At 36.8% G+C, this 12,338-nt stretch overlaps 1 protein-coding gene across 1 annotated transcript; it reads right to left on the reverse strand.

Moving 5' to 3' along the window:
* Positions 1-1,131: 1,131 nt before the first annotated feature.
* On the reverse strand, positions 1,132-4,029 carry LOC135840866 (pre-mRNA-splicing factor CWC22 homolog). Its single transcript, XM_065357595.1, has 3 exons — positions 2,393-4,029; positions 1,885-2,202; positions 1,132-1,578 (listed from the first exon to the last, which is right to left on the reverse strand). Exons 1-2 carry the CDS (start codon positions 3,983-3,985, stop codon positions 1,903-1,905), a joined length of 1,893 nt encoding a protein of 630 aa, XP_065213667.1. The 5' UTR covers positions 3,986-4,029; the 3' UTR covers positions 1,132-1,578; positions 1,885-1,902.
* Positions 4,030-12,338: the final 8,309 nt, after the last annotated feature.

Below are 12,338 nucleotides of genomic sequence, written 5' to 3' on the forward strand. Positions count from 1 at the left end.
TTAATATCTGTACAATTACATAAACATACATGTATTATTCTCTTCAGCGTTACTCAATAAGACCGACACCAATTATTCTCATTACCGTTCTCGGCTCGAAGCACTGGACGGGTTTAGGAATAGTAGCATCAGATCACAAGAGCCAACACTGGGCAACTTTTGGTAGCCCAGCTTCTTCTATATATATTGATCGGATACGTAACTCATCTGCGAGAAGCGTTCCGGCGCAGTACGTAGCGGTTCCCTGCACGCCCCCTACCCACTACATTGCCCCCCGAGCCGTCCAAGGGGTCACCTTGAATCGGCGCGGAAACCACGCAGCGGGGGAAGGGGGGTGCCACCGATCCTACTTTTCAATCAGAGGCCGGATAGCCAAAGATTTACAAGTAGGGCGTACTTTCCCTAGACCAATTTTTACAACAAATATCGAAAGATGGAGAGACTCGGTTCAAAGAACCCCCTACTTTAATTCTAATTTCATTAAAACAATAAAAAATTCTTAATACTAAGTATAAAATAACAAAAAATTGGCAAAAACGCCGGTCAAAAAAATAAAAAACATTACAACATAGTTAAAAATATCGACCGTACACAGCGCTATAGTAGCGTCACGATTACAAAAAAATAGAAGTTGGCAGCAGTGGCCGAAAATCAACAACAACAGCATCGTGTTTGTAAACACGACGATAAAAAATGGTTGACAATTCCAAAATTTACAATTTTTTATTAAATTTTGAGTTTTTTACCCTACAAATTCTCGTTTAAATGCGGTAACTGCAAAGGACGATGTTGTCGACGATGTTTTTCGACGCTGGATACGATGACCGGTAAGTCTTCTCTTCGTAGCAACTGCTACTTTATACACACTTTTTTAGATGGATTTTCAAGATCTCATCTTTCTTACTCTGGTTTGTTTTTCAATTTTTTAGGCCACTCAACCGCATATTTCAGGATGACTCATCTCACTACTCATTGCTGCTGGTAAGTACTACATCTCACACTTACTATTATTTTACTATTTTTTACTAAGATTATTTCATTTTACTTTACAGGTATTTTATCAATGGTGATAATTTCCATGGTTCAATTTGGAACCGAAGACTTTTCTCAATTTATTTGGTAAGTTCACTCTTTCCCTCTCATGCTATTTCTATTTCTTTCGATACCAGAGTTTTTTGAGTGTTTTTATTTTTTGTTACAGAATTGAATTTTGATTTTTGCTCGGTATCTACGGTTACTTTGGTCGAACGTTACGATGAAATGATTTTGGATTTTGCCTTTTTCTTCTTCGAGCGTTTTTGCGAGGTGTTTTTTACGCATAAATAACAGGTACAATACTATTTATCGTTTTTTGTCGTTTTATTTGGTACGAGTTCTTATAATTAATATCACAGTTATTTCTTGTTTTTTAATCATCTTCCAGGAGTTTTTCTAGCACGAAATCCGCCGGAAATACTTCGACCTTGTGCCTTGCTGGAATTGTTCGCTGCGATAATACCGTGAAAGAACGGTTAATTATTGTCACCACATTCACCGTCACCGGAGGTGTAATGACGTGCACCCGTACCATTTCTTGTTCTGAAACAGAAAACACATTCATCGTGAGTTGATTTTACTTTTTAATTATTTTGCACAATTTAAAATGAACTTTGTGTATAATTTTCTTAATCAAATTAGCATTAAGCGGGATGAGTTTTTTTTTTCTTTTTTAGTGTGTAGTGTAATTATTGGTTAATTATGAATACATGAGATGTGATTATTACTATTGATTCGTGCATTAATTATTTGTTTGTAATATGGTAATGAGATGAGTATTTTGCAAGCAAATGAGTAGATTACTTTTTTCGATGTTTTTCGTGCTTATTACTTTTTTCTTTCTTTTACCTATTTACTTCTTTTTGTTTAATAGGTTCTGCGAGGTCTTCTTGACCTGCGTGGTGCACGATTTGGATAGCTCGACCCCCGAAGGTACTCGGCATAATTTTGTGGCGGTTGATTGTACGATTCGCGATATTGGTCAGGCGGATACCGATTGCCTGCACTTTGCTGATAGGTTTGGTGGTTGGTTTGTTGGCGATTGGGCTGTCTGAACCTGTTACCCATGTTCGGCTTGAACTTTCGCTTCAGTGGTCGTTGACCTTGCCCCCTGGGCATTTGGTGCCTTTGTTTTGGCTTTGGGTGATCGTATTTCGGTGGCTGTCGCTAGGTAAATATAAGATTTTTAATTAGAACATTTTTCGTCGTATTTTTCGCATGTTAGTAGGTACCTATTTGTTAGATTTTTTTCTTAATTAATTTTTTTACCAATTTACCCGAGATGTTAGGTTTAGGTAGGTACCTATCTTATTTTAATGGTTAATTTTTTGATACTAATTTTGAATTTTATTTTTACCGATTTTTCAGCCGAGTTATTTTCCGAAGATTCTGACGATGGAGCCAACTTTTTTCCGGTAGCCAATTCGAGCTCTCGAAACAAATATTCGACTAAGTCGTTGGAAGGTACGTAATAGCCACTTTTTGTACGGTGCCATCTTCCTCCTCTAAAATCCTCGGTCGCAATTTTAATTCTTTCGCAACATTCTACCCTTTCGGCGGATTTTCCCCAATCGATTAAAATTGAATTGTATTTTTTGATCTTAGCATCAATTTCAAAATCACCCACATAGGGTACCAAAGAAATACGCGTAAGTTCGACGTTCGGTTTTAATCCGTCGACAAATTTTTTCACTTCTTCGGCTACTTCTTCGGGTAACCGGTTTTGATTTTGAAAATCTTCAAAACCACACTCAATATAATAATGTTTCTCGGTCGTCGGTGGGCAGTTATCGAGGAAACTTTCCAACGTTGATTTTGGCGCCACATATCCGGCCATATCGTGCTTTACGTAATTTGCTACTGCACCTAACACTCCGTTGCCCAGTACTAGCCTGTGTCTCCAATACAATTTGTTTTCTTCGAAATTGTAGGTCCAGTTTCGAGTTGGCAAACGAATTTTCTTATCCGTTGGAACTAGAGTTTTTTTCAGTTCCTCATTTCGGTCTTTGAGGTCGTTGTTTTTCCTCATTAGTGATTCAAATTTCTCTTTTAATGAATCATACTTCGTTTTAAATTCGAGTGCTTTTAATCTTAATGACCGTTCGTTTCTTTCTGTTTCAGATGAAGTGAAACTTGGTGGCGAATACCCTGACGACGATTTCACCGGTCGCTGTTGTATTTTATCATCGTCGGAGTCGAACAATGATTCGACATGTTTGTTCTGGTTTGCAGTTAACGACGGCGAGACATTTTTGGCAGATACCTTCGGCAGTGGTGCTGGTGACTTCGGAGGTTTAGCAGTTTTGGCGGTTGCTTTTGTCGTTGGTTCGGATTTTTTCTCGGTGGCTTTCGATTGTTTCTCGTTGCGCTTCGCTTTTTTGGTGCGCTTAGACTTCTTTTTAGTTGATTTGGGTGAGTTTGGTTTTGTTTTCTTTGAAGATTTTTTCACTTTCTTAGATATTTTACGTTTTTTCACCGGTGACGCTAATTTAGATTTGTTTTTACGTTTTTTCAGAGGAGAGGTACCGATGATTTTAGGTATTTTAAACTCAGAAATCTTACCTTCGTTCTCGACGACGGGTATCTCTTCGAAAGAAGTACCAGCGATTTGCGTCGAATGGCGGCGGATCGGCGGCGAATTTTGGGGCGAATCGTCGGTCTCGGATTTCAAAAGCTTGTCTTCGAGTTGCTTGGCTGCTATCTCGTCGGTTTCATCTGGCTCGGATAATGATGTCGAGCTTGGAGATTTCGACGGTGACGACGACGATCGGTTCGACGAAGAGGACGACGACGATGATGACGACGACGACGAACTCGACGAAGAAGAAGAAGAAGAAGACGACGATTCCGAGTCAGCTTTTTTAGACTCTTGATACGGTGACGGTGATTTTTCCCGTTCATTTACCGGCGATACATTTAACGATTGGTTATTGTTCGATTCGTCGTCCATACTAGCAACAGAAAATTACAAGCCACCTTTTATCGATCACGTTTTATTTGGTAAGTTTTTTATTTTTAATTGAATTATTTTTAAAATTAAATAGTTATTAGCTTTACCTTGTAGATTTATTCGACGAATTGATCAGCTTATAGAACTAATTGAGTTCTTTTTCCAGAATTAACACGTAGGATTGGAACCCAATTTGGCGAGCACGTTTTCACGATGCAGATTTCGGTGGTGAGCAATTTTTCACGCTTTTTCCGCGAGGAAGAATCACTTTTATTACTCAGAGGTAATTTTCAACAGTTTTAATCACGATGTGAACAATAATTGCGCTTTTTAACACTTTATTTGCAATAATTAATTAGTAAAAAAAAACTTTTCACTTTTCAACTTGCACGAAACGTATATGTGAGCTACTAGGTAGGTACCTATTTCACTGACACAAGGCAACTGCAACGTTGTTGCGTTCTGCGTTCGGTTCGTGGTGGTTTACGTTATCATTGGGACTTGGGAGGTGGTTTTTTCCCATTGTTTGAGTTTTTCATAGTTTATTCCCAATAACAAAAGATAGATTTAGCTTGTTCCATACTGAGTACCTTTTGGATGAGGTGGGATTTTACTGCATTGGTAGCGTCTGTTGTTTTACACGTTGATAGGCACAGAACACTAAGTTCGTGTAACCTATCTTGTGTAATCTGATCGCTTACTTTTTGCAACCAGACTAAATCTTTTTCATCTTGACTTCTCAGTATGGTATGAATTTCTTTGACTTTTTTAGCAATTTTTATTTTTTGATCTTGTTCTCTTTTTTCTCTAATTTGTTTTTGGCGTTCTTGAACCAAAAGTTTTCGAGCTTTTTTCAAATTTTTCAAATGCTCGTGCAGTACAGGGTCAAGCTCCCTATTTGGTAATTTAAATAACCATTTACCAGTTGCTTTGTAATGGTTATGCGCTATTTCTTCTTCTTTTAATTTTTGTTCAGCTCTTTCTTGTAATTCTTTCATTCTTCTTTCTTCTTTCAAAAGCATATCAAAAAATGCATGCTCATCATCAATTTTTTCCTCAATTTTTTTCTGTTCTTTTCTTTCGGTTAATCTGGTCCTGTCATAAATTCTTTCTTGGAAGGGACGTTCGTCAAAAATGGATTTATAACGAACTTCATCCTCCAACATTCTTAATTGTTTTTTATTTACAAATGGGGTCATTTGGCGTACGTTGGCGATAGGCCTATCTTCTTGTTGAGTTGATTTATAATTTTGGACTCTATAACAGTTGGTATGTATTTTATATAGGATAACGTAGGGTCCCTTTCTTTTAGGATATAGTTTACCAGACACCATTTTATTGCTATCGCTTTGGCAATGGGTGTCTAGCATCACGAGGTCACCGACCTCTACTCTTTTTGCTACGTCATCGTTTTTGTTAAATTCTTGTTCATCTTTAATAATTTTTTCGTGATTTTTGAGTCTGATGTAGGTACCTATCTTTTCCATTTTGGTATTCGGATTTTCGCGTAGAATTACTTCTAGCTCATCCTCATACACAGCAGCCTTAGCCAAACGGTCTGCAATGGCATTTCCATAGTCGTACTTATGCCCCTCTACATACTTGATCTCGATATGCTCAAATTGTTTTTTCAATTTGTCAATTTTTTCTAAAATTTCTCTGTTTAAAATTTCTTTTCCATTGCTTTTCCAATTTTTTGCAATGTACTGCTCGGTTCTTTTTATAGTATCGATTGCATATCGAGAATCAGTATTAATTTGCAATTTTTTATGATCAGTTTTTCTCAAAATTAATTCCATGGCCAATTCAATCGCCGTCAATTCAGCTACATTGTTGGTATTTTTTTCTACATTTAATTTATGGCTTACATTCTTTTTACCATAAGGTTTGAAACAAATTCCAATGCCAGCAACCGCATCATCGTTACCATTTCGAGTACATGCCCCATCAGTATATATATGAACGACCCCTTTTTCGATTAGAAGGTCATCGTCCTCTATATATCGATCATTTTGAATGTTGTCGAACGGTATGTAATCCAGCATCTTGGTCAATTTTTCTCTTAATTTGGAATATTCGCCATCTAAATCATATTCTTGCATTTCAAATACTTGGGGGTCGGGTTGTTCATTAAATGCCCCAATAATCTCATTTGGGGTCAGACCAAACTCAGTTGGCCGAAGGTTCATGACCTTCTCTGCATCACGGATATATTTATCCCAATTTTCATGGGTGTAGTGGTGTTCCTCTTCAAATTGCTCATTTATTGCAATTCTGAGCAATGTCCCCAATTCTCTCATCGTACGCTCACAGGAATTAGCTGGAGCATTGTACGGTGCAATGTGTGTACATTTTATTTTATTCTTTTCACAGGTGTCTTTCCATTCTTGGGAGATAAATTGGGGTCCATTGTCAGTAGTAATAGTTTGCAATTTATGCCCCAATGCTGCCAATTCGTCGCGAATTCTGAGTAATAAATCAGTGCAGCGTTCAGTTGTCATGTCGGGGGCATCATAGAACCAAGTGTAATGGCTAAATATATCCTTGCCAACAATGACTGCTTTAGAGCCACCTTCTTTATTTGGCAATGGACCAAAAATGTCCATTGTTACGAGTTCGCCGACCTCTTTGGCTACAATTTTAGAATATTGAGGATATTTTTTAAATCCATAAACTTTATTTGTTTTGCAAGTTCTGCATACATTTAATAATATTTGTATGTGTTTTTTAGCATTGGGGAAATAATATGTTCGTTCGAAGATGGTGGCTAGCCTGGCACTGCCAAGATGACCATACCAGTGATGCAGATAGTTCACCACTTCAGCAAACAAATTTTCAGGTAAGACCACCATGTCCTGCCTTTTTACTTTTCGATATAAAACACCATTTTTAATTATGTATTTATCTTTCAAATTTTTAATTTTGCTGTTTACTGCCTTTTGTCCGCGTACCTCTACTTTTAACTCCACTTTCCCGCTCCTCAGGACTTCTTTAATTTTACTCAGGTTATCGTCTAGGTCCTGACGGACTTCAATCATTTCTAGAGCATTTCTAAGGTTAGGGGGAAGTTTTTGTCGCGTAAAAGAATACTGGATCAAATTGCATTTTAAGGTCACTTCAGGGGGCATAGGGTCAAAATACCTTTTATGGTCTTTTTTGATCGAAAAATCGATATTAAAACTATTCAAAATTGTTATCCAGTATGCTGCTTTGATATGCATTTGCCCCACTGAACGTATTTTGTTTACCATTGTTTGCATACTGTGAGGTACATTGACCTTTCGGCCTATTAGCCAAATTTGACATTTTTTTAATACAGTAATTAGGGCCAAAATTCTTTTTTCAATTAGAGAGTAATTTTTTTGGTGTTTTTTCAGGCATGAACTGACGAACATGACGATGTTGTCTCGGTTTTCATCGTCCTTTTGGTAGATGACCGCATTCACCGTGTCATTGTCGTGGGCCACTTCAATGAAGAATTCGCGATCTGGATCTGGAGCAGTAAGTTCAAACTGTTGGCAAAATGCCTCGTACAATTGGTCAAACGCCCGCATATGTTTTTCTCCCCATTCCCACTTGGTATCTTTTTCAAGTAGGTCAGTCATTGGTCTTAAGATTGTTTGGTAATTTTTTATAAATTTGGAGTATAGCATAGTTAAGCCAGTTAGCTGTTGGATATGTTTTTTCTCTTTTAAAACTACTCCATTTTTCCTTTTTGAAAAAAATTTATTTCTAAATTTTTCTAATTTTTCCAATTTAATCTGCTGCTTTCCAATTTTATTTTTGTCAAGTACATAGCCCAAATGATCGATTTTTTCTTTAAATAATTTTGTTTTATCGGCATTGAGTGTTAAGCCAGCCGCTTGTAGACGTTTTAAAAATTCAACAATTGCTGCAATATGTTCTTCAAAATTTTTCGATTTGATTCTGGCATCGTCTACGTATAGGTCTAGGTCTTTTAAACCATACAAAATTTTTCTGAGCATTTTAATAAAATAGGCAGCAGCAATTTTAACTCCAAAAGGCATTCTCATATATTCATAGGTCTGGCCATCGACCTTAAATGCCAAAAATTTCCAAAAAGCTGGGTGTATTCTCATTTGCCAGTACCCATAGTTGAAATCAAAGGTGGACTGGTATTTTACTCCATGTCCACTATGTACAATTTTGTCCAAATTTGATGCCTCGTTAGGGTCATCTTCGAGCAACATATTTAAAATTGGGGGGTCTATACATATGCGAACTCTACCATCAGATTTTTCTCTGACTAATGTACTGCTAACATATTTTGAATCAGAAGGTCGAGCAATTTCATTTATTAACATTCGATTTAATTCTTCAAAAACTTTATGCTCGTTGTGTTTACTAGGTATAAAATTGCGGTGTTTCCAGTTGACAGAATCTGGATCGACTTTCCAATTTAATTTGTACTCTTCGGTTTTATCATACCCCACCTCATCTCGCCAAACTCCAGCGTAAGGAGAAATTTGCTCGATGGCATACATTTTTCGGTCGTACGTGAGGTTTGAATTTCGAATTTGTCGAATAATTTGGTCGAATCTGTTTTTTGGAGTTTCCACCGTTTCTTCGTACCTCTCTTCAACTTCGCATACGTGGACTGTTACTTTTTTAACTCCATGTATTGCGTGTAAACTGTCTGCTACGAATTTTTTGTACCTTTTTTCTGGTAATTTTTTACATTTTGCACGACCTTTTTCCGTCGACGCTCCAATTTTTTCTAATTTCATGGTATCTCTACCAATTAGGAATCCACAAGGAAGGGTTTTTACGATGTAAAATGGAATTACACATTCGATATCTTTAAAATACATTTTAATATTTACAGAAAATGGGAATGTATTTTCTTTTTCCCCATTTGCCACAGTAATTACTACCCTATGCTTTGGGATTGCATATTCGATCGATTCTTTTTGTCTTTTCTCAATAACTTGCATCATTCTTTCGCTGATTAAATTTACTTCTGCCCCTGTATCTAACAAACCGCAGAATTTTTCACTTCCAATTTTCCATTTGATTACACACGTATTAGGTGGTTCATTTTCTTCTTTATTTTTTCCAGATTCCGCAGAATTTGCTGATTTTTGGTCAGCTGGAAGATCGCTGCTGGTATTGCTGTCAACTTGGGTTTTTTCAACTTCAGCTACTAGTACTTGTTGAGGTGACTCGGATATATTATCGGTCTGTACTGCCTTATTCGATGTTTTGTTATTGGTTTGCTTCTTTTTTTCTTTTTCAGCTGCTTCGAACTCTTGCATGCATTTTGTGAATGAAAACGGTTCGTTTGTTTGCTGCCGGGTGGAATTTGCCACTCCTGAATTGGCCACTGGAATTGAAGACGTCGGCTGTTCAACTGAATCGATCGGTGGTGTTATTACTATTTTAGGTGTATTTGATACGCTCGTTTGAGTTGCAATATTATTTTGTGCATTTTTATCGACGTGTTTTTCGCTTGATTTTGCATTTTGTTGTTGTTGTCTTTCCATGTATTCCCCTCCTTGGTCCTTGTATTTTGAATTTTCGAAAATTTGCGTCTTGGAGTTTAGGGTCGTAGCATTTTTTGGAACTACTTTTTTCGAATTTTTAAATTTTTTATTTTTATTCTTTTTTCTTCGATTTTGGGAGTCTAACTTCGCGAGTAAAATTTCATAATCGATTTGTTCGATCTCTCGACCCTCGATAATTTGTTCTACTTCGCGAACCATTGCTACGTGGCATGGTTTTAACATGTATTTTTTCATAGGTGGTTTATTTGATCGATGATTTTTCTCAAATAGGTGCCTATTAATTTTTACGTTTCCAAATTCGGTTTTTTCGATCGCGTTAGCTTGATTTTTACGAAGGAAAATGTCAGCTTGAGATGTTAGGAGGTGGGTTTTTGTAATTTGAGTGATTTTTTGAAACAATCTGCGCAAAGCAAGATATCTTTTCAACGTTTTCGCGTTTTTTCTCTCTTTTACATAGGGTAACAGTATAGGAAAATTAACATAGATGTTTTCACCGCCATTTTCGCGTATATGGTCGATAATATCGACCATATATTCTTCAATGTAGGCGAAGGGGGCGAAGAGATCGTTGACTTCGTCCTCCCCAATCGATAAAATTACATTTTTGTTGAAATTTTTCATTTTCTTAATATGCAGCCAATGCTGCTCAATTGTTCGGTTGTTTGAAATTCGATTTGCCACTGCGCCTTCTCCTATTCGGTCGTATATTTCATTTTTTATTTTATACGTCCTACCCCCACCTCTCGTTGCAGTCTTTTTGACCACATACATCGTCAATTTCCGTTTTTTGAGCCCCCAGGCTTAGAATTTTGATAAAACAGTTGCTCTGGGGTTGGTTGGGGAATTGATTGGGAGTTTGGTGCTTGAGGTGGTTGATTTTGGGGGGTACCATTTTGTATATTTTGAATGCTTAAATCGCCTCTAACACCTTGACCGGTTGAATTGAATTTTGGAGGGGGTTTTCTCCATTGTGTATCCGGTACATACGATCCATAATTTCCTCTTCCTCGATAGTTAAAATTTCTAACTCGTACCTCGTGGAAATTGGGTATAAAATTTTTACCTTTGTAATTTGAAACTCTTGGTTTCTCTTGTTGAATTTCTCTGGCTTCTTCTGTTACTTGGGGGTCAGTTTTTTGATGGAAATTTGTATGTACGTACTTCGTAGAATGAACGTACATAGCTAGATATTCATCAGTCACTGATTTCTTTGCCACAGTAAGTTTCTTCACGAGGTCTTCCTTAGTATTCAACTCTTCGAGGTTCATTTTATTTTGGATTGCATGGGGGATTTTTTCGAGAATTTTATCAATGATTTGCTCGGCTGTTAGTTTGGTAGCCGCTAACGTATCATACCACATAGAAAAATATTCGATATAGTCGGCCATTGTTTTTATTTTTTCGACATTATCGGTTCTAAAGTACTCGATGGCGGATTGTTTCGCCGTTTGGTCCCAATATAGATTTAAAAATTGCGGTATTAATTTTTCTAATTCTTCCCCTTCTTGAATTTTGGTTTCCCAAGCTTGTGTTTTATACTCTACACAAGAAATAAATAACATGCGACGATTTACAGGGCTTAGGTTTTGCTCAATCTCTTTTGTTTGAAATTGTTTAACAAATCTGACCGGATGGTGTATCATTTTCTGAGTGAACATCGTAGCACTTTTTCTGAAAAGTTCAATAAAGACCAATTCAGATGAAGATTTCTCTCCTCCTGCCTGTGCCACTCTCGCTTCAGCACCTTTCAACAAGATATCTACGGTCTTTTTCATTTCTTGTTCATTGTTTTGCCACATAGTAGTACTTTCAGTTTTTAATTCGTCGATGATAGAATTTTTAAAAGATACTATTGCTTCGCCTACGTCTTTATTCGTTTCAGTACACCATTTTCCCATTAATTCGTTGACAGATTTATCAACCGAAGATTCCAACTCTTTCACTTTTTCATTGTGTTTTGCTAGATAGGTAGCTTCGATTTCTTTTACCTTCTCATCTAATTTGGTCTTGTAATTAGTCTCTAGCTCAGTTGCTTTATCTTCGAATTGCTTCTTAATCTGGTCTTCGATTAATGTTTTAAAATCACTAAACTCCTGTTGAGAAACCATTTTGATTTTATTTTTTCTGGTTTTTCTATGTATAGGTAGCGATTTATCAATCAAAAGATTACTACGGTGCCTACGAATTTGTGGTGGAGTGATTCTAGCAGGACTTGAATCTTCCACTAAAAAACGACGCGGGGTATTATTTTTATCCGTTTTTGATTAATTTTTTAATTGTTCAATTTCAAGAATAAATTCTTGTTCGGATATTCTTGCGTTTTTATTGCAAAGAAATAATACTTTATCAAATATACTTTGATTTTTTAAGCCTCACGTTGTTGGATTAATTTTTTATTAATCGTGGGCGATTTTCTCAACAAATTCATTAATTTGTAAAAAATAAATCCGTGCCTTTGTCGAGCGCCAATGAAGTAGGAGGTAGACCTACGACATAAGAGTACCTCTAGTACGGTTATTGACCGGATGCGGACGTTAATAACCACGAGGAGGATACACTGATTTGTTCAACGGATAATACTTTTATAACAAATTAAAACCCATGTACAGAATAATACGTTTATTATAATTAATATCTGTACAATTACATAAACATACATGTATTATTCTCTTCAGCGTTACTCAATAAGACCGACACCAATTATTCTCATTACCGTTCTCGGCTCGAAGCACTGGACGGGTTTAGGAATAGTAGCATCAGATCACAAGAGCCAACACTGGGCAACTTTTGGTAGCCCAGCTTCTTCTATATATATTGATCGGATACGT

Source organism: Planococcus citri, chromosome 3 (genome assembly GCF_950023065.1).
Source record: "Planococcus citri chromosome 3, ihPlaCitr1.1, whole genome shotgun sequence".
Classification (NCBI taxonomy): Eukaryota; Metazoa; Arthropoda; class Insecta; order Hemiptera; family Pseudococcidae; genus Planococcus; species Planococcus citri.